Source organism: Staurois parvus, unplaced genomic scaffold, assembly GCF_062004578.1.
Source record: "Staurois parvus isolate SC_StPar_1 unplaced genomic scaffold, SC_StPar_1.0 ptg000221l, whole genome shotgun sequence".
In the NCBI taxonomy this organism is placed as follows: Eukaryota; Metazoa; Chordata; class Amphibia; order Anura; family Ranidae; genus Staurois; species Staurois parvus.
In genome coordinates, this window is record NW_028318017.1 from 214220 (window position 1) to 237734 (window position 23515).

General features: G+C 47.5%; 1 protein-coding gene across 1 annotated transcript in view; it reads left to right on the top strand.

Annotated features, from left to right (window-relative positions):
- Positions 1–9260: 9260 nt before the first annotated feature.
- LOC149460705 (uncharacterized) overlaps positions 9261–23515 on the top strand; it is a 38857-nt gene continuing 24602 nt past the window's right edge. The window contains exons 1-3 of the mRNA XM_089679217.1: positions 9261–9323; positions 10840–11064; positions 11154–11385. Coding sequence (XP_089535343.1) covers positions 9261–9323; positions 10840–11064; positions 11154–11385 — 520 coding nt within the window. The remainder of the gene's footprint in view (positions 9324–10839; positions 11065–11153; positions 11386–23515) is intronic.

Sequence of the window (23515 nt, forward strand, 5' to 3'; positions counted from 1 at the left end):
AACAATTCTGTGTCTGTGCGAGTAACAATTCTGTGGCCCTAAGTAACAGTTCTGTGGCCCTCAGTAACAGTTCTGTGTCTGTGCGAGTAACAATTCTGTGTCTGTGCGAGTAACAATTCTGTGGCCCTAAGTAACAGTTCTGTGGTCTTCAGTAACAATTCTGTGTCTGTGCGAGTAACAATTCTCTGGCACTCAGTAACAATTCTGTGGCCCTAAGTAAAGTTTCTGTGGCCCTAAGTAACAATTCTCTGGCACTCAGTAACAATTCTGTCTGTCCCTGAGTAACAATTCTCTGGCACTCAGTAACAATTCTGTCTGTCCCTGAGTAACAATTCTCTGGCACTCAGTAACAATTCTGTCTGTCCCTGAGTAACAATTCTCTGGCACTCAGTAACAATTCTGTCTGTCCCTGAGTAAAAATTCTGTGGCCCTAATAACGTTTCTGTGGCCCTAAGTAACAATTCTCTGGCACTGAGTAACAATTCTGTCTGTCCCTGAGTAATGGTTCTCTGTCCCTAAGTAACTTTTCTCTGTCCCCAATTATCGTTTCTGTGGCCCTAACTCTGTCCCTGTCCCTAGTACAGAGCGGTCTGCCTCTGTTCAATGACTGCAGGCAAATGAAGAATTCCAAAATGGCCGCTATTTATAGCTCGACCATTACACAGTGCTGGCTGGCTGGCTGATGCGATCACATGTCGTTGAGGAATGCATTATGGGTCAGCGCGCAAAGTCTGCGCGCATTCCCAGACATCCCCGCTCCGTCGCCGCGCATGTCAGCCGCCATTTTCTGAAAAATTTCGATTCGCGCGTCCGAATTAGGCTATTTTTCGGATTCGGCACGAATCGAAATTTTTCCGATATTCGACTCGAATTCCACTTTGGATACTTCGATTCGCTCATCTCTATTCATGACCCACCTGTGCTGATCTCTGTAGGAGTGTCCTCCTCTATAAATGTCCCCGTTATTCCATCCTCCTCCATAGACTGCTGATCATCCCTCACATACGCCTCTTCTTCTTCTGATTTCACCTCAAATTCTATATCGATTGGATCTCCACTCTAAATCAAGGAAATGACAGAAAATATCATCTGTAAAATGTAAGTTTTGTTATTGTGATATCACATAAACAATCCACACATTGTCTCCATGAGTCTATTTTTTATAACCTCCACCCACCTTGTAATGATGAGGGATGGTGTGACCTTCCTGTGTGGAATCCCGGGAATACAGAGGATGGGGACATCTCTCTGGTGGGTTCCCATGACTGGATCCATCTGTAGGAAACACACACACTGACTGAATCCATTGTTTCTATGTGTTTATCAGATGATGGGGGATCTAGGTGGATCCTCCGTACTGCTCTCTCCTTTACAATAAAGTCTCCTCTTACCCGGTGATGTGAGGGGCGGCTGATTGTCCATCATGACGTCCTTGTAGAGATCCTTGTGTCCTTCTAAATACTCCCACTCCTCCATGGAGAAATAGACAGTGACACCCTGACACCTTATAGGAACCTGACACACACAATGATACAGTCACCATCCAGACACATCCCTTGTCTGTTACTGGAGAATGTCCCAGAATTCCCGGCACCGCTCACCTCTCCTGTCAGCAGCTCAGTGATCTCTCTGGTGACTTCTAGAATCTTCTTCTTCTTTCTCTCTTCTATCAGGGAGGGAGGTGGAGGCAATGTGATGTCATATGATCTCCAGACTTCACAGGAGGAAAACTCTACATCTGAACACAAATAGTCACATCAAATGATATTCCCAGAATCCTCCTCACCTCTCCATTCAGGTCTCCATTTTATTAAAGCCCCACTTCAGGCTGAGGTATAATTCCCCCCACAGGACCCCCACACTACGCAGGGTATAGGCTTGTTGCAGCATTCTGATGTCATTACATACAACGCAGGACCAACAGTCCCACTTTACATGTGAGGATACCAAGGGACCCCACATCCTAAGAGCATCAGAAAAAAGGCAGATGGAGGGACATTGGGGGAGGAGCTGTGAGGTCAGTGTGATGTCATAGGATTCTCTGACTCTGGATGGAGGGACATTGGGAGGAGGAGCTGTGAGGTCAGTGTGATGTCATAGGATTCTCTGACTCCGGATGGAGGGACTATGGGAGGAGGAGCTGTGAGGTCAGTGTGATGTCATAGGATTCTCTGACTCCGGATGGAGGGACATTGGGAGGAGGAGCTGTGAGGTCAGTGTGATGTCATAGGACATATAGACTCTGGATGGAGGGACATTGAGAGGAGGGGCTGCGAGGTCAGTGTGATATCATAGAATTCTCTGACTCCGGATGGAGGGACATTGGGGGAGGAGCTGTGAGGTCAGTGTGATGTCATAGGACATATAGACTCTGGATGGAGGGACATTTGGATGGGGAAATTTGAGCGGTCCTCTATATGCAGCTTTCATGCAAACGAAATCCTTGTTCCTGGGTGCGTCCTACCTCTCCTAAACTGAAGAGTGACCTTTGACCTTTACCATCCAGAAATCTGTCCTGAATTTGTGGAAGTAAGCTGTCATGTGATCAGGTGACGTGCGGAGGAACGGAGTGTAAATAGCAGACAATTGTCTCCAGAGCCCCTAATGGTGGGGATGGATTTGGCGGCGTGCTGGTGCCAAGTTTCCTCCCCTGGCTGAACGATAAAACTGAACCATGTAGGCCAGCTTTGGGAGCAAATATATTATCATCAACTCCTCCCCCTGAAGGGGATAATCTATGTATTACCTCCTCTGCTGCCAGATTCAGATTCTCCTCTCTGCTTCCTCCCGATTCACCTCTCACCCAGAGAATCCTATCTGTCCCTGACATCACTTCCTGTCTGTACCTGACATCACTTCCTGTCTGTCTTCCATAGAGACTTCCTGTCTGGGTAGAAGTGAGATCCCCACCTTGTGGAGCTCAGAGGAACTGCAGCCCCGAGAAGCGTCTGGTAGTGGGACCCCGGCCTTGTGCTGGGTGTGTATGGACTGTAGATCCTTATAGAGGGGTCACCTCCACTCCCACCAAGGGGGACAGAAATATATTACAGACAGGAAGTCTATATGGAAGACAGGAAGTGATGTCAGGGACAGACAGGAAGTGATGTCAGGGACAGACAGGAAGTACAGAGGAGACGTTGGTGGAAGTGGCAGCAGAGGAGGTAATAAGATGTTATGTTCTATGTACAACCATTAACCCCCGTCACGTCCGTCCTCTTCCCCCACAGTCACGTCCGTCCTCTTCCTCCATAGTCACGTCCGTCCTCTTCCTCCATAGTCACGTCCGTCCTCTTCCTCCATGGTCACGTCCGTCCTCTTCCTCCATGGTCACGTCCGTCCTCTTCCTCCATAGTCACTTCCGTCCTCTTCCTCCATAGTCACGTCCGTCCTCTTCCTCCATAGTCACGTCCATCCTCTTCCTCCATGGTCACGTCCGTCCTCTTCCTCCATAGTCACGTCCGTCCTCTTCCTCCATAGTCATGTCCGTCCTCTTCCTCCATCATCATGTCCGTCCTCTTCCTCCATAGTCACTGTGACATCTTTTATCTCCAGCAGATGATGATACACACATATATAGTGTGGGAACCCAGATGAACCCCTTCAGGGGCAGAACATTCCCCCACTTCCGGGGCCGGAACATTCCCCTCATTGTGGAGAGGTGTCACCTTCTCTCCTCAGCCGTCTCCTGTAATGGGGGATGAGATTCAGATTCGGGTTGGACTGACATTTACACTTCCACACCCTTCCCTTGAAGATCCCACCCTCCCCCCACACCTGACTACCTCCTCCATGTACCCCGGCTCCTCTGCCCCCCCTGCAGGTCTGGGACCGGCATGGCGGATGGAGTGGAGGGGGATGAGTTCTCGGATCTCCCCTCCGGTGAGGAACATTTCATGACTTCCAGGCTCAGAGCTGTCCTTCCCCGGTCACTGTGGTCAGGGAAGGAGAGGAGGAATCCCCATCTGTACTGATCATCTTCACTGGGGTCCATAGGTGATGATGGAGGTCTAATAGAGCCCTGGTGTCTCCTTAAAGAGGACCTGTCATTTCTCCTGTGATGTCACATAGAGGGTTCCTGACATGGGATGGTCACACCCCGGAGGGGGAGCAATCATTCTGGGGTCGTTATTCCCCACTAACTCTAATCTGATGACCTGTAAAATCGTTTATAGCCGTGTCTTTGCAGCATGTTGTGTAGGGAACATAGTCGCCATTTCATGGGGGGACACAAGTGTCAGGGCTGACATCACTTAGTGTGGGGGAGGGGTTGGGCTTATTATCAGCAAAAAATGCTGATTTTACCGCGTGTGAAAAATGTAAAGTCCGTATCCGGGGAAAGGAAAATGATGGAGATCTGGGGGGTAATTCACCCCAGAATATGGGGGATCTGCATTCTGTGCATGTTTTTTGCACCATGTTCTAAACACACTGCACTTGCAGTCTGTTGTGAGTGTCAGTACAATGCTGATGACACCACAGACGCCGGGTGTCAGTACAATGCTGATGACACCACAGACGCAGGGTGTCGGTACAATGCTGATGACACCACAGACGCAGGGTGTCGGTACAATGCTGATGACACCACAGATGCAGGGTGTCGGTACAATGCTGATGACACCACAGACGCAGGGTGTCAGTGCAACGCTGATGACACCACAGACTCAGGGTGTCCGTACAATGCTGATGACACCACAGACTCAGGGTGTCCGTACAATGCTGATGACACCACAGACGCAGGGTGTCAGTGCAACGCTGATGACACCACAGACGCAGGGTGTCGGTACAACGCTGATGACACCACAGACGCAGGGTGTCAGTACAACGCTGATGACACCACAGATGCAGGGTGTCGATACAACGCTGATGACACCACAGACGCAGGGTGTCAGTGCAACGCTGATGACACCACAGACGCAGGGTGTCGATACAACGCTGATGACACCACAGATGCAGGGTGTCAGTACAATGCTGATGACACCACAGACGCAGGGTGTCGGTACAATGCTGATGACACCACAGACGCAGGGTGTCGGTACAATGCTGATGACACCACAGACGCAGGGTGTCAGTGCAACGCTGATGACACCACAGACTCATGGTGTCAGTACAATGCTGATGACACCACAGACTCAGGGTGTCAGTACAATGCTGATGACACCACAGACGCAGGGTGTCAGTGCAATGCTGATGACACCACAGACGCGGGGTGTCAATACAATGCTGATGACACCACAGATGCAGGGTGTCAATACAATGCTGATGACACCGCAGATGCGGGGTTTCAGTACAATGCTGATGACACCACAGACGCAGGGTGTCCGTGCAATGCTGATGACACCACAGACGCAGGTGACAAATGCGGTGCGTTTGCCTGCACTGGATGGCATGGTACAGAAGGGTTTTGTAGAGTAGTACATGCACTACTCCTGCTGCGCTCCGCCTCACTTTCAGTACATTCAAAGGAATCCAGTGAAATCGCACTGCACCCGGATATGTGAATCACACAGGAACGCACAGCGCATTGCGCCATTCATGGTGTCACCCGCCTCTTGATGAAGGTGTAGGGGACCAGGAAAAGCTCTTTGATATATCTGAACCTCTGCTCCCCCGGCTATCAGCACTCTCCTTTACTCCCCTACACTCTGGCAGTGGACTGTCCCTCTTCCTGTCCAGTGAAGGGCTATGGGCTCTGCATTGGTCTTGATGACATCACAGAACCTGCAACCAACAGAGTATAGGGGAGGAGAGGCTGCATGGACCGGTTGTACAACCCAGAGGAGCCTGCGGGAGGAGAGGATCTGGTGTGTAAAATTGGCCAATATTCTGGTTGTGTTGAGTCACAGGGGGCTATTGTTATGGAGGCTTAGATAAAGATATGTATGGGGGAGGGGAATGGGGATTCTATACGCCTTTTGGTTGGAATTTTGTATTTTATTAGGGAGTGATGATGGAGTTTTACTATTTGCCTCAATAAATGATGAGACGACACGGCTGTTGTGGGAACATTTATTATGTATAATGTCATGAGAGATCACCGAACGGTTTCTGTCCGGAGTCGTCTATCCAGACAGGCAGTGATTTGATTTTCATTATCATTTTTGAACTGTTCGACCCAGGACCATTGTGAAGGAGTTGGAGATGATTGGTCACTTATTCAGCCAATCATTATCCTCCTGTGTGTGCTGTGGCTGCATTAGATGGTTGGTCTACCCTGCTTCTATTTTGTACAGCCCTACTACCATTATGTCTCACAGCTGCTCTCCCCCTACTGTCTCCCCGTGCAGCAACTGCTCTCCCCCTACTGTCTCCCCGTGCAGCAACTGCTCTCCCCCTACTGTCTCCCCGTGCAGCAACTGCTCTCCCCCTACTGTCTCCCCGTGCAGCAACTGCTCTCCCCCTACTGTCTCCCCGTGCAGCAACTGCTCTCCCCCTACTGTCTCCCCGTGCAGCAACTGCTCTCCCCCTACTTTCTCCCCGTGCAGCAACTGCTCTCCCCCTACTATCTCCCCGTGCAGCAACTGAATTCCCCCCACTGTCTCCCCATGCAGCAACTGAATTCCCCCCACTGTCTGCCCATGCAGCAACTGCTCTCCCCCTACTATCTCCCCGTGCAGCAACTGAATTCCCCCCACTGTCTCCATGTGCAGCAACTGCTCTCCTCCTCCTATCTCCCCATGCAGCAACTAAACTCCCCCTACTATCTCCCTGTGCAGCAACTGCTCACCTCCTACTATCTCCCCGTGCAGCAACTGCTCTCCTACTATCTCCCTGTGCAGCAACTGCTCCCTCCTACTATCTCCCCGCGCAACAACTTCTCCCCTCTTACTATCTCCCCGTGCAGCAACTGCTCTTCCCCCACTATCTCCCCGTGCAGCAGCTGCTCTCCCCCCACTGTCTCCCTGTGCAGCAAATCCACCTCTCACATGAGGTCTCTGTCTTTGTAGTATTTTGATGGAGGTGAATGGACAGCCTGGCTTGTATTTATACTATAGTGATGGGGGAGGTGTAGAGTTTTTATTGCTCACTGTTTACTATATGGTGATGACGGGCTGCATACACCCCCTTTTCACCAACATGTATATGCTGCACACCCATTAGTTGTAGTTATTTGTTATTCCCTCTAATGTTCTCCAGAATTGTTACATCGTATCTATTGTTACAAAGACATATTATTTCTAGTGACCTCAATGAGGTATTTCACTACTGCATAGAATAAAATAATATTTAATAGAAAGGAAAAATTGATGAATGATTATACAAATGTTTTTTATATATAGATCTTCTAAGAAACCCAGTCTTGTGCTAATTCCCACTGGGGGCATTCTTACTTTTTACCACTTATATTCCCCTCCTAATATTGTACAACCAATACAGTCCAGATAATCCTCTGTTAACCATCTCTAGAGACACCCCCATAGATCACATGACCACACCAATGAGGATGGAGGAGGACCAGAGTCACATGACTGAGAGGATACTAAACCTCACCCTGGAGATTATCTACCTGCTGACTGGAGAGGTGAGGAGGATTCTGGGAGGTCACACAACATCACTCTTATCTCTATTAATAAAACACAGACCTGACCGGAGAGGTGAGGAGGATTCTGGGAGGTCACATGACATCAATTATCTCTGTTAATAAAACACAGACCTGACCGGAGAGGTGAGGAGGATTCTGGGAGGTCACATGACATCACTCTCATCTCTATTAATAAAACACAGACCTGACCGGAGAGGTGAGGAGGATTCTGGGAGGTCACATGACATCACTCTCATCTCTATTAATAAAACACAGACCTGACCGGAGAGGTGAGGAGGATTCTGGGAGGTCACATGACATCACTCTTATCTCTATTAATAAAACACAGACCTGACCGGAGAGGTGAGGAGGATTCTGGGAGTCTAACATGATATTCCTATTGGTTCCTCAATACAGAGATTTCCTGTTCCAAAGTCAGGTGACCATATGACCATCACAGTGCCTCCATGTGACTCCCTAAAGCCTGAGAGACACAACATGCAGAAGATTCTAGAAGTCACCAAGAAGATGATGGAGCTGCTGACAGGAGAGGTGAGCGGTGCCGGGAATTCTGGGACATTCTCCAGTAACAGACAAGGGATGTGTCTGGATGGTGACTGTATCATTGTGTGTGTCAGGTTCCTATAAGGTGTCAGGGTGTCACTGTCTATTTCTCCATGGAGGAGTGGGAGTATTTAGAAGGACACAAGGATCTCTACAAGGACGTCATGATGGACAATCAGCCGCCCCTCACATCACCGGGTAAGAGGAGACTTTATTGTAAAGGAGAGAGCAGTACGGAGGATCCACCTAGATCCCCCATCATCTGATAAACACATAGAAACAATGGATTCAGTCAGTGTGTGTGTTTCCTACAGATGGATCCAGTCATGGGAACCCACCAGAGAGATGTCCCCGTCCTCTGTATTCCCGGGATTCCACACAGGAAGGTCACACCATCCCTCACCATCATCAGGTAGATGATGACAATTATTGGTAGTTGTGATTTATACACAGCATGTTTGTTACAATGAATGTTTTATTATATCTTTCAGAGTGGAATCCTCGGGGATGATAATATTGATGTTAAAGAAGAGTATAAACAGGAGGATGAGGAGTATGGAGTGATGGAGGAGTTTTCAGAAGGACACAAGGATATGATGGAGCCACCTAATACCAGGAACCCACCAGAGAGATGTCCCCGTCCTCTGTATTCCCGGGATTCCACACAGGAAGGTCACACCATCCCTCACCATCATCAGGTAGATGAGGAGCAATCACTGATAGTATCATTAGGATCTGTACATTAGAAAAAATGTACAAAGCGAGTGCTATCCAGTCAGCAGCTAAGCACTGAAGGTAACCAACATAAACCTTACAATAGAATAAATAAAATAGTGCAGCGCTAAAATAATGATTCATATAAAAGGGAGGTAAAAATAAACAATAAATAATAAAATTTTATGTAAATAAACAATATATGTGAACGCACTTAAAAAATTCAAATGGAGACTAGTTATCAGATTAGCACAAAGGTAACTAGATAAAACCTTTAAATGAACATAAAGTATATAAGTGCAGAGCTCACACTAAATAAATAAATATGACATATAGTTCGTATCAGTGACTGAAAATATACAACTATAAATATATGGGGCAAATAATTTGTGTCAGTGACTAGATAGTGCCCATATAGTCCCAAAAGCTTCAATTGGTGCTTGTGCTCGTGGAAACAGAAGAAATGCTCACTCACCAGATGCGCAATATTAGCGCGTGTTATATCTTATATCCTGGTGTCATCAAGGTAGTCATCTGAGCCAGTTGTGGAAAAAGGCTTCCTCTCAAGGTGGATGGGTCCTCGGACTTTAAATGTTTATGATCCAGGGGTGTCCAGAGTTCCCCTTAAGGGATAGGTGGGTGCAGCTCACAAGGGTTAATATTATTATTATTAACTGGAGGCTCCCTCTCTGGAGGTAATGAACTGGTACTGGGTGTCGCCCCCGAATAAAGATGGCCACCGGAGCTCCATGATGCTCCGATGGCGTGACATCACGGCGTGACTTGGTTCCTCTTTACACGTTACGTGCGCACGCACATCATCAGACGAAGATACCATTGGCGCCATGACGTGACATAAGGCTTTAAATAGGCAGAATGGCGCATGCGTATCAAGCCGGCTCCATTTTGCTGAAGCCTAAACAGATTGCTTACTCTCGTGCGCTGATGCGCCATTTTACTAGAGGTTTTTTATATAGATAAAAAGAGTATGTACATTCGCTCGCTTATGCGGTATATTACCTTAAATTCTAAATGTCAAAAGAGTATAATATAATAAAAACTCCTAATATATTGAAATATATTGGTGATGCAGGTGTGTTAATGCTTTATATGATTAGATAAACCATTTCAGATGTCAAAGGTATAGCACTTATATGAGTGTTGGAAGTGATTGCTCTACATTAAATATTATTGATCAACTGTTGTATATTAATATCAATAAAGGATATGAATAATTAATAAGTAAAAGAAGAAAAAAAGTTGTATAAGAATATCAGCAAAATCATAATAAAAAAATAATAAAGTCAAATAATGATACCATTAAAACACCTATTGTATTCAAATAATAAAATAAGTAAAATATATACTGGTGTCCATTATAGTAAAATTATAAATAATTATATAAAAAAAAAATTTTCAGAAGGATTTGGCAAAAGATCCGATGAGTGTTAACGAATGTACTAAGACTGAAATCGCATATGATATGAATATAACAGTATTGTAAGAATAATACACAAGAATTAAAATATTTATGCTAAAAGTACACATTAAAGAATGTTCAAATGAAATTAACTATTATCGATAAAACAATTAACATCTAACTCAATATTGAGTCCGCCGGGTGCAGGGTACCTAACTCGTAAATTTGTTTGGTCTCCAGTTGGGATACTGCCCGAGTCTTATATGTCCCTCTCCAGTGCGGGATGATAGTATCTATCCCTATGAACATAAGTGAGGAGGGATCTCTCTTCTGATATCACCTATAATGTAAGGAGAGGGAATGCTCCTTATATCCTTTTTTAATATTATAAATGTGCTCCGGAGACGGTCCCTCAACCTTCTCGTGGTACGACCCACATACTGTTTGGGGCATTCTAATAGATAGACTACATATTTCCTATTACAGCCGATGAATTTGTCTATATTATATGTCTTATTAGTTTGATTAGAAAGATATGTGGTTATTATTTTCCTTCTAGTATCATTAGCTCTGTACATTATCTGCATTGTTACCATTGATGTCATTTTTATTATATATTCAGAGTGGAAACCTGAGAGATCCTAAAGTTGAGGCTAAAGAAGAGATAAAAGAGGAGGAGGATGAGGATGGGGGGATGGAGGAGTCAGAACTTCTAAAGGAACACAAAGATCTGTACCAGAACATCATGGTGGAGTCATCCAGCTACAGGAACCCACCAGAGAGATGTCCCCGTCCTCTGTATTCCCGGGATTCCACACAGGAAGGTCACACCATCCCTCACCATCAGGTAGATGAGGAACAATCACTGATAGTATCATTAGGATCTGTACATTATCTGCATTGTTACCATTGATGGCATTTTTATTATATATTCAGAGTGGAAACCTGAGAGATCCTAAAGTTGAGGTTAAAGAAGAGATAAAAGAGGAGGAGGATGAGGATGGGGGGATGGAGGAGTCAGAACTTCTAAAGGAACACAAAGATCTGTACCAGAACATCATGGTGGAGTCATCCAGCTACAGGAACCCACCAGAGAGATGTCCCCATCCTCTGTATTCCCGGGATTCCACACAGGGAGGTCACACCATCCCTCACTATTACAAGGTTGGTGGGATGGAGCATCTAGAACATGAATTGTGGAGACAAAGTGTGGATTTTTTATGTGATGTCACAATCATAAATCTTACATTTTACAGATGATATTTTCTGTCATTTCCTTGATTTAGAGTGGAGATCCAATCGATATAGAATTTGAGGTGAAAGCAGAAGAAGAAGAGGCGTATGTGAGGGATGATCAGCAGTCTATGGAGGAGGATGGAATAACGGGGACATTTATAGAGGAGGACACTCCTACAGAGATCAGCACAGGTGGGTCATGAACACTAAATCCATTCCTCCACCCATACTGCTCACTGATTGGTCCAGATGTCAGGGCAGGGCTGTGGAACGGACAGGTAGGCCTAGTGGCAGGGTAACGCACTGGCTGATGACAACCACCACCAACAGACCGAAGTCCCTCAGGACGCGGAGTCTAAGTCCCAGGCTGCCCTTCACCAGGGCCCCTGATGGTGGGGATGGACTTGACGCAGGCAGGAACCAGGTCGCGGCCCCCGAGACACCCCGGCTGCAGTAATGGCCGCCGCCAATGGTGTGTAGCTGGTAGGAATGAGAATAGCGTAGTCAGGCAGGCCGGGTCGACAACAACGGGACAAAACGGTACAGAGCAGTAGACAGAGAATCACAGGTCACGGGCCGGGTTCAGCAACGGAAGGTCAGATCGAAGGAAAACACAGAGAATGGTCTTAGTCACAAGTCGAGTCAGATACCAGAAGAGTCACGAGAGTATACACAGAGCTGTAGCAAGACAAAGACACAAGTGCAAAGAGCATGTGTGGATCACAGGCTTATATGTACTCGGCCACACCCCTCTGGGGGATGGACCTCAGAGACCTGAAGGCATAAAAGATTCCCACCATGCTCAGCAGAAATCCAAGTTGGATGCTAGCACATGGAGTAACATAACCTCTGGGAAAAGGTAGGACCTTGACAGTACCTCCTCCTCAAGGGCCCCTCCCCCTCCGCAGCTCAACAAAAGGTTTCTGAGGAAAGTGGGTATGAAAAGCGCGGAGAAGGGCAGGAGCATGGACATCTGCGGAAGGAACCCAGGAACGCTCCTCGGGACCATAACCGCGCCAATGAACCAGGAACTGTAATCAGCCGTGCACCAATCGAGAGTCCAGGATCCGGCTCACCTCATACTCCTCATGACCGTCAACCCGAATGGGACGGGGCCGAGGCAGAGAGGTAGTGAAGCGATTGCAGATCAGAGGTTTCAACAGTGATACATAAAAGATATTGGAAATCCGCATCCCAGGCAGAAGGGCAAGGGCATAGGCCACCGGATTCACCTTGCGGAGAATGCGAAAAGGACCGACAAAACGGGGAGCTAGTTTGGGTGTGGGCACCCAAAGATTGAGGTTATGAGTAGACAACCACACCCGATCACCGACCTGGTATGAAGGAGCAGGCAACCGTCTGCGATCAGCCTGGAACTTCTGACACTGAGCCGAGTCCCTCAAGGCCCTCTGGATCTGCCCCCATGAAGATGGTTCTCCACAGCTGGAATGTCCTGTGGTGAGAACCTCTCAGGTAATACCGCGGGTTGGTACCCATAGTTGGCCATGAAGGGAGACATCCCGGAGGAGGAGTTGACTGCCGAGTTCCTGGCAAACTCTGCCCAAGGCAGGAGATCGGCCCAATCATCCTGATGGTCCGAGATATAACATCAAAGGAATTGTTCTAAGGCCTGATTGGAACGCTCCGCAGCCCCATTGGACTGCGGGTGGTAGGCTGAAGAAAAGGAAAGACTAATACCCAACTGGGAGCAGAAGGCGTGCCAGAACCTGGACACGAACTGACTCCCGCGGTCCGAGACAATCACCTTGGGCAACCCATGCAGGCGAAAAATCTCCCTGGAAAAGACCGTGGCCAGTTCTTGCGCTGTTGGTAATCTCCTGAGTGGAATACAATGGCACATTTTGGAAAAACGATCGACGACCATGAGAATGACCGTATGACCCCGAGACACAGGGAGGTCTACAATAAAGTCCATGCCCAGGTGTGACCAAGGACGCTCCCCATTGGGAATGGGTTGCAGAAGACCCATTGGAAGATTCCGTGGAGATTTATTCTGGGCACAGATCGAACATGCCGCTACATAAGAGGCGATGTCGGCACGGAGAGTTGGCCACCAGAACAACCGAGAGACGACCCAAGACAACTGGTTCCTCCCCGGATGCCCGGCAGTTTTGGAGTTATGGTAGGTACGCAGCAGACGGGTGCGCAACCCCTTTGGTACAAAACATCTACCCTCCGGTCTCTCGGGAGGAGCGTCAGTTTGAGCCGCCAAAATCTGCTCCCCAAGGGGAGAAGTCAGACTGGTGCGAATGGCAGCAAGGATCTGATCCGGAGGTATGACCGAGGTTGGCTCAGAGTCCTCCCTGGACAACTCAGAGTATTGCAGTGATAATGCATCAGCCCTGACATTCTTGGAACCAGGCAAATAGGAGACCACATAGTTGAACCGCGACAAGAACAAGGCCCATCTGGCCTGACGGGGTGTCAATCTTTTGGCCTCCGAAAGATAAGTCAGGTTCTTATGATCGGTAAGAATGAGGACCGGAACTGCGGAGCCCTCGAGCAGGTGCCTCCATTCCTTGAGAGCCAGAATGATTGCCAACAACTCCCTATCTCCAATCTGGTCGTTGCACTCTGCAGAGGAAAGCTTCCTGGAGTAGAACCCAAAGGGAAGTAGGGGTCCATCGGGCGACTGACGTTGAGACAGGAGAGCGCCTACTCCCATCTCGGATGCATCAATCTCAAGGACGAAGGGCAATCCAGGATTGGGATGAGACAGTATCGGAGCCAAAGCGAAGGTGGTTTTCAGAGTCTCGAAAGCTACGATGGCCTCGGATGGCCACTCGTGAGGATTACTGCCCTTCTTGGTTAGGTCTGAGAGAGGCTTTGCCAGCGTGGAGAAGTTCCTGATGAACTTCCGATAGTAGTTGGCGAAACCCAAAAAGCGCTGAATGGGCCAAAGACCATTGGGACGAGGCCACTGCAGAACCGCCGCAACCTTCTGAGGGTCCATGGAGAATCCCTCCGCAGAAATGATGTAGCCCAAAAAGGCAACTTGGGATCGATGGAATTCGCACTTCTCAAGTTTACAAAAAAGTTTGTTCTCACGTAATCGTTGCAGCACCTGCTTTACATCCTGGATATGGGACTCCATGGAGGCAGAGTAAACCAGGATGTCATCCAAGTAAACTACCACACACTGCTGCAACAAGTCACGAAGGACATCATTTATGAATTCCTGAAAAACTGCGAGCGCGTTACACAACCCGAAGGGCAGCACCAGGTATTCGTAGTGACCGGTTCTGGTGTTAAACGCGGTCTTCCACTCATCCCCCTGTTTGATCCATACGAGGTTGTACGCCGCCCTAAGGTCGAGTTTGGTAAAGACTGTTGCTCCCTTAAGACGGTCGAACAACGCAGTAATCAAGGGAATTGGGTAGACATTCTTAGTGGTGATTCGATTGAGACCCCTATAATCGATGCAAGGCCTCAATTCACCACCTTTCTTCTTTACAAAGAAAAAGCCCGCTCCTGCTGGGGAAGTAGACTTACGAATGTGCCCCCGGGAAAACGCATCCGCAACGTACTCCTCCATGGCCTTATTCTCCGCAACTGAGAGAGGATACACCCTGCCACGCAGAGGAGTGGCACCGAGTTGCAAGGATATGGCGCAGTCGTAAGGACGATGAGCAGGTAAGGCACCAGCGCGTACCTTATCAAACACGTCCTGGTACTCCCCATAATCAGTGGGCAATGCAGAGTCCGAGGAGGCACACAACACCTTAACCGGCCCACGGATGCACCCAGCCCCACACTGTGGAGACCACGAGAGAATCTCGGCCGTTCGCCAATTAAAGGTTGGATTGTGCATCTGGAGCCAGGGATACCCCAAAACCACCGAATAGTGCGGAGAAGAAATCACCTGGAAACAGGCCAACTCCCTGTGAATAGCCCCAATCGCTACTTCAACTGGCATGGTCTCGTGGGTAACCTGCGGTGGTTGCAGGGGCCTGCCATCTATTGCCTCGAGAACCAATGGGGTAACTCGAGCCTGCAGGGGAATGGAGTGCTTGGCAGCAAATGAGCTGTCCATAAACAACCCGCCGGCCCCAGAATGTACCAACGCCGGGGCCATCACCGAGCCCTCCGCCCAAGAGAGGACAACGGTGATCAGTGGTTTATCTCTGCGGAACGCCGGGGACGAGGAGACTCCACCCAAGATCTGTCCCCGACAGGATCTCAGGTGCGAGCGTTTCCCAGACGGACCGGACAGGACTGCTGAAAGTGCCCACCAAGTCCACAGTACAGGCAGCGACCCTCCCGACGCTGAGCGGCCCGCTCTCCCTCGGAAAGGCAAGCAAACCCCAGCTGCATGGGCTCACCACCAGACAATCTATCCCCAGGAGGCGTGGGAGGAACGGGTGGGACAGAAAACACAGGTGCCAGTCGATTGGAAGGCCTCCGCAGGCGTTCCTTGAGTGAAGGCCTCTCCCTGAGCCTGGTATCAATCAGGATCAGGAAGGAAATTAGTGCTTCCAGCTCCACAGGCAATTCCTTGGCTGCGATCTCATCCTTCAATGCATCAGAAAGACCCTGAGAAAACGCAGCCACCAGAGCCTCATTGTTCCAACCCACCTCTGCCACCAGGGTACGAAACTCTATGGCGTACTCGGCAACGGTCCGTGAACCCTGATGCATAGACATGAGCAGCTTGGCAGCCGAGGTGGAGCGAGCCAGTACGTCGAATACCCTACGGAAGGCATCGACAAAACCGGAAAACTCATGAATCACCGGGTCGTTCCTCTCCCATAAGGGATTTGCCCAGGCCAAGGCCTTGTCTGAGAGTAGCGATATTAGGAAACCCACCTTTGACCTCTCAGTCGGAAAAGCGTGGGGTATTAATTCGAAGTAAATCCCCACCTGGTTGAGGAACCCACGACACCGACTCGGCTCACCCCCAAAGCACTGTGGAAGAGGGGCTGAACCAGTCATACCTCTGGGCACCACAGCAGCCGTGGCGGTAGGCGCAACAAGCGGAACAGCAGCGGGAGCGACCACCGGAGTGACAACCGGCCTAATAGCACCAGGAGTAAGGTGAGCGGTGCGTGCAAGCAGAGTTTGCAACGCCTGAGCGAACTGATCCAACAGGAGATCCTGTTGATCCAGTCTGGCGACCAACATTGGAAGCGAAGGCGTACCTGCACCGTCAGGATTCATGGAACTTGTGTAATGTCAGGGCAGGGCTGTGGAATGGACAGGTAGGCCTAGTGGCAGGGTAACGCACTGGCTGGCGACAACCACCACCAACAGACCGAAGTCCCTCAGGGTGCGGAGTCTAAGTTCCAGGCTGACCTTCACCAGGGCCCCTGATGGTGGGGATGGACTTGACGCAGCCAGGAACCAGGTCGCGGCCCCCGAGACACCCCGGCTGCAGTAATGGCCACCGCCAATGGCGTGTAGTCAGGCAGGCCGGGTCGACAACAACGGGACAAAATGGTACAGAACAGTAGACAGAGAATTACAGATCACGGGCCGGGTTCAGCAACGGAAGGTCAGATCGAAGGAGAACACAGAGAATGGTCTTAGTCACAAGCCGAGTCAGATACCAGAAGAGTCACGAGAGTATACACAGAGCTATAGCAAGACAAAGACACAAGTGCAAAGAGCATGTGCGGTTCACAGGCTTATATGTACTCAGCCACACCCCTCTGGGGGATGGACCTCAGAGACCTGAAGGCATAAAAGATTTCCACCATGCTCAGCAGAAATCCAAGATGGATGCCAGCACATGGAGTAATATAACCTCTGGGAAAAGGTAGGACCTTGACACCAGAGTAGGGCGGGGACTGGGTGATATCAGCCTGTAATCCCCTGGTCACTTTCCTGAGCTGTGTTCCCCGTCCTGTATTCCTGGATTTCTCTCGGATAATCTTCCTTCTCTGTGCTGCAGACACAATTTATGTATCTAGACTAGATTTATGGGGATTCTGGGGATCAGCTGGCAGAAAAATGTTTTTCAGCACAAGCAATACTAGACATAGGCACCTGGGGTGTGTGTCTTGGGTGTCCTTCCCCATGCCCAGATCTAGTTATATCTCTGACAGAATATTTCTCCCAGGGTTCCTTGCTCTGTGGTCTGCTGGCTGTGCCGGGTGGAGGGATATGTCTGTATAGTCTCAGACCCAAGTCACTGAGTGCAGTCTCAGGAGATGGGAGGCAGCGGTGTGGGATCTCTGCAACTTGTCTACAGTAAACATTTAATCTTCCACTGATAACTGAATATCAATATTATGAGTACTGACCAATGTATAATTTATATTGTACATTACATTCTCCTGACCCCTGCACTATATACTCTGTTGTACATTACATACTCCTGACCCCTGCACTATATACTCTATGTTGTACATTACATACTCCTGACCCCTGCACTATATACTCTATGTTGTACATTACATACTCCTGACCCCTGCACTATATACTCTATGTTGTACATTACATACCCCTGACCCCTGCACTATATACTCTGTTGTACATTACATACTCCTGACCCCTGCACTATATACTCTATGTTGTACATTACATACTCCTGACCCCTGCACTATATACTCTATGTTGTACATTACATACTCCTGACCCCTGCACTATATACTCTATGTTGTACATTGCATACTCCTGACCTCTGCACTATATACTCTGTTGTACATTACATACTCCTGACCCCTGCACTATATACTCTATGTTGTACATTCCATAGTCCTGACTTCTGCTCTCCCCCCTCCCCCCACTGCTATATATACACATAATATGGATTCTCTTTTGTTACACTCATATCCTCCCAGCTGGACATTTTATATCGGATGATGTGATTGGAGCACAGACTTTTACATGGTGATAATAATGTGATAACATCCTCCAACTTTGGACCCTTAAACAGAAAGTGATAATGAGGGAGGAATCAATACCCCAATGATTGTTGTCTTCAGGATCAGTCCAGTCTTCATCTTGGTTGTTCTCCCCCATCCTCACTCTCTGACCTCTGGTGGGGCTCAGCCCTGCTGTTCTTCATGACTAAATCATGGACTAAATAAGGAAGTGCAGTACTTCTTGTGTTGGGAAGATGGCGATGAGTGATAGAGGGGGTGGGGACCCTCGTCCTATAATCCCCTCATCACTGTCCCTCCTATAAAAGACAGTTCTGGTTGTTTCCTCACTCTCTGACTAAGGTCCATGAATAAAGAAATGACCTGGTAGGAGATCAGAGGAGCCATTTCCTAGTTCCCTTGAGGGTGGAATTGTAAGCTCCTCAGAGACCAAGCTGCCTGATGTGGGCGGAGTCCTGGTTTGGGGGAACCAATCAGCTCCCGTCTAGTAATCCTCTTTGTCTTTGTATTTTAGTCCATGGCCGGGAGATGAGGAAAATCTCAGAGGATTGTCTCACTTTGTCTCCAGACTGGAAAGTAGAAGATGAGGACATCACACAGTATAGTCCAGGAGAAAACCCGGCTCCCTCCAATGTCCATCCGGCACCACCCAGTGTAGCTGGACCATCGGATTCCTCGTATCCTGAGGAACCTCAGACTGTGCGGGACCTGGCCGGCCTTCCAACAGGGAAGAGCTTCTCCTGTACTGAGTGCGGGAAGGGTTTCCGATATAAATCCAATCTTAATGTGCATAAAAGATCTCATACGGGGGAGAAGCCTTATTCCTGTACTGAGTGCGGGAAATGTTTCCATTCTAAATCCCATTTTAATTTGCATAAAGGATCTCACACAAGGGAGAAGCCGTATTCCTGTCCTGAGTGCGGGAAAAGTTTTTCACATAAATCCAGTCTTAACACACATCAGAGATCTCACACGGGGGAGAAGCCATATTCCTGTCCTGAGTGCGGGAAATGTTTTTCACAAAAATCCAGTCTTTACACACATCAGAGATCTCACACGGGGGAGAAGCCCTATTCCTGTCCTGAGTGCGGGAATGGTTTTTCAGTGAAGTCCAGTCTTTACACACATCAGAGATCTCACACGGGGGAAAAGCCACATTCCTGCTCTGAATGTGGGAAATGTTTTACACTGAAGTATAATCTTTACATACACCAGAAATCTCACACGGGGGAGAAGACATATTCCTGTCCTGAGTGCGGGAAATATTTTTCAGTGAATTCCCAACTTAAACTACATCAGAGATCTCACACGGGGGAAAAGCCATATTCCTGTTCTGAGTGCGGAAAATATTTTTCACAGAAGTCTAGTCTTTACAGACATCAAAGATCTCACAAGGGGGAGAAGCCACTTTCCTGTCCTGAGTGAGGGAAATGTTCCTCACTGAAGTCCTGTCTTCCTGTACATCAGGGATCACGCATGTGACATGGGGCAGGGTCACTCGGATGATGTCCCCCAGGTGGCTCCGCCTCTTACATATTTAAGAGCTGTCAACCAGGCTTAGAGCACAGGGCTGGGCAGCCATCTTCGGGAACAGAACCTTTTTTCTTTTTTTGGGTCGCCGGTGGCGGGCTTCGTGATTGACGTTGGATCTACTTCGAGGGACATTCTTTTAGATTCTTCTTTTATTAAAGGACTTCTCAAAGACCATGTCCTGTCTTTTTTTACACTACACTTTTTGCTTTTTTTGTGAATGAGTAGCGGTACCATGTACCCCATACTCATTCACGAAGGGGGGGCTGGAATCTGGTGGCCCCCTTGTTAAAGGGGGCTTCCAGATTCTGATAAGCCCCCAACCGCAGACCCCCAAAACCACCGGCCAGGGCTATTGGGAAGAGGCCCTTGTCCCCATCAACATGGGGACAAGGTGATTTGGGGGGATCACCCCTGCCCCAAAGCACCCTCCCATGTTGAGGGCATGTGGCCTGGTGTGGTTCAGGAGGGGGGAGCGCTTGCTCAACCCCCCCTTTCCTGACCTTCCAGGCTGCATGCTTGGATAAGGTTCTGGTATGGATTTGGGGGGGGCCCATGCTATTGTTTTTTGTTTTGTCATGGAGTTACCCCTTAAGATACATACCAGACCCGAAGGGCTTGGTGTGGATGGGAGGGGGGACCCCATGCCGTTTTTTATTTATTATAGTGCTGGTTTTTAAATGTAATTCTCCCTTTTTTTTCTTCACTATAGCTCAGAAATTCACCTGTCACTTCCCCCAGCTAAAAGAGAAAGTTTTCTTGGAATTTATATCCCTAAAGGAAACAATGTTTACTTTGAGTTTATTTAAAGATACAAAGTTTTCTGCAACTTCGAAGAAAGTGACTTCTAAGCTTGTGAATTATAGTGAAGAAAAAAAAGGCGGCATTTGCATTTGAAAATCAGCGCCGACATACACTTTGTATTGCGAAAAAAATTATTAACAATTGTGTAAACCGAGTCATTATTTTCAATGGATTTTCATTCGTAAACCAAAAATTACGTTAACCGAGGCGTTGGTAAACCGGAGAACGCCTGTATTAGTATTATAATCCTTTGTATTGGGATACATAGAACCAACATACATCTGAATTGGCAACATAGCACAACATTTGTGTCGCATTGGAGACATCTGGCTAGTTACACTGACCTTGCCCAGGGACCTAGGATTGATTCACACCACAGAAATACAGGCAGGATTAGTGTTCAACAGCTCCGTGGATTAGTGGTTATCACTGCTGCCTCACAACGCTAGGGTTGTTGGTTTGAATCCCAACCACAGCAATGAATTTGGATGATCTCTGTGTGACTACCCTAACATACATGTTCTGGTGGCAGCATCTTTGCTTTCTGTCTCAATGATCCCTAGAATGTGAATTAGAATGAGGCCTTGTCTGTTCAAACACCTTTAAAGTAGCACCTTATGTGAATGTCAAACGATGGGATGAGATAAGGGCCTGGACTAATGATTGATTGGATAATGCTGGTTTTCACTCCACCTCCTTTTGGGAAGGTTTGTCAAACCAAGAGAAGAGTGAGCGAGAGAGAAAAGGATTAAAAAAAAAAAATTAATAAAATAATGGCATGGAGTCCCCCCCCCCAAATCCATAACAGACCCTTATCTGAGCATGCAGATACCACATGCCTTCAAAGATTTATTTCCTTTGTTGAATTTCCTGCTTGGTTCACACTAGATGTGATTTAAAATTGTGCTTTTTGTTGGCAATTTCACCGTGTTTTCTGTAGATTTACCAATGAATTATTGCGTTTTCAATTGTGTTTTGTATTGCGATTTCTATTGTAGTCTATATGTGAAATCGCTACAAAATGCTGAAAAAGTTAGACAAGAACTACTTTTGAAATTGTACTTCAGCAAATCGCTTACGTTAGGACACTCACATACACATTCATTAGATCCGATATCAGGTACAATTTCAATTCCCAAATCGCACCTGAAATTGTGCACCCTGGATGCGACTTGGCATGTGATTTGCATGCCCTGCGACTTACAAATTGCACCCGATGTAACCGGGGGCTAACACCACAGTCACATCTAATCCGATATGGAAATTGGGTAACTTACAGTGAAGTTGCACGATTTCAAAATCAGATTGGATGTGAATGGAGCCTATAGTGGACAATAGGGTGCAACTTGGCCGACGATTTTCAAGTCGCCTGGCATGAAAATTGCAAGCCAAATTGAACCCGATGTGACTGGGGGCCACCCCGGTCACATGAAAGCGGATTTTGAAGTGGTGCGACTTACACTATGGTCACATCATGTGACTTACAGTGAAGTCCCATGATTTGAAAGCTGGGGGACATGCTGATTAAAAGTGTGATTTGCAATACATCTGACACAGATGTCTCTGCAAATTGCATGAAAAGTAGTGTATTCATTACTTTAGAAACTGTTCCGGCTCCAACCAAGTTTGAACCACACCAATATGAACGCTCTAATAGCGGTTACATTGAGTGCGACTTGGCATGTGATTTGCATGACATACGACTTGCAAATTGTATGCTGCACCCTATTGCCTGCTATTAGAGCGGTCACATGGGTGCGTTTCCGACACTGATTTCTATAGTAGTACATGTACTACTTTTGTGGCGATTTGCATAGATATCTGTGTCAGATGTCTTGCAAATCGCAAGGAAATCAGCATCTTCACTGTAAGTTGCACAATTTCTAAATCGGCTTTGATGTGACCGCGGTGTAAGGCCTTTTTATGTTTGATTTCCTGAGTGTTTTCCGATTTATGGGAAATGCCGCATACTAGCAAAAGTGAATTGACATTTTCAGTATTGCATGCGAGATGTGGTCATGTGACTGCCTTAACTCATGCAATAATCTGGAGGGAATTGTGCCCATAGGGCCAAGAAATATTGCCAATAGGGTTCCCTTTCACATTCCTGTTCAATGTTCTGTTGTATGCTGCACAGGTACACTTCACTGTGGCTTTCTTTCTGACTCTGATTTGTGGGGCCTGTATACCAAGGGTTAACGCAGGTGGGAAGAGGATTCATCAGGTGCAAACACTTTCTCTGACCCAATGAATGACAGTGGTGGGTGTGGCCTACCTTATATAAAGAGATGCAGTTGGGGCTGATTTTTTCCTTATATAGGCACATTATTTCTGCATGTCCTTGTCTGTGGTGGTTTGGGGGAGGAAGAGATATTGTGGTGAATTGCCCCCAGGCCACACTCACGCTGTGTGTTGATGTGGGCTGTAAATGTTTTGCATGTTCTTCCTTCTAAGGTGTGTTTGTGTGTTATTGTACAATGATTGTGTGTTTATTATCTTTGTATTGTAATCCTAACACATGTCCATTGCTCTGCTCTTCCAAGTTTGCTTTATTTAGACTGAAAAGCAGTTTTCAGACAAACATGATGAGAAATGTATGTGTGGGGGAGGTGGGAGGTGTTTTTATTTTGGCACGTATGTATTTTTATATAGATATTTCTATCTGCAGCTTGTTTTGTGGATAAGCCTAAGTGGTTCCTATTAACCATTTGTTTCCTGCTGTAACCTGTGAAAGCACAGTTCATTATAAGTATAATCTTTTAGATTGTAAGCTCTTATGAGCAGGAACATTCTATTTTAGCAACATCAATCCTGCTTTTTTTTTTTTTTTTTTTTTTAACTGAGATGTTGAATGTACCTACTTGTTGTTGCTGTCCAAATAAA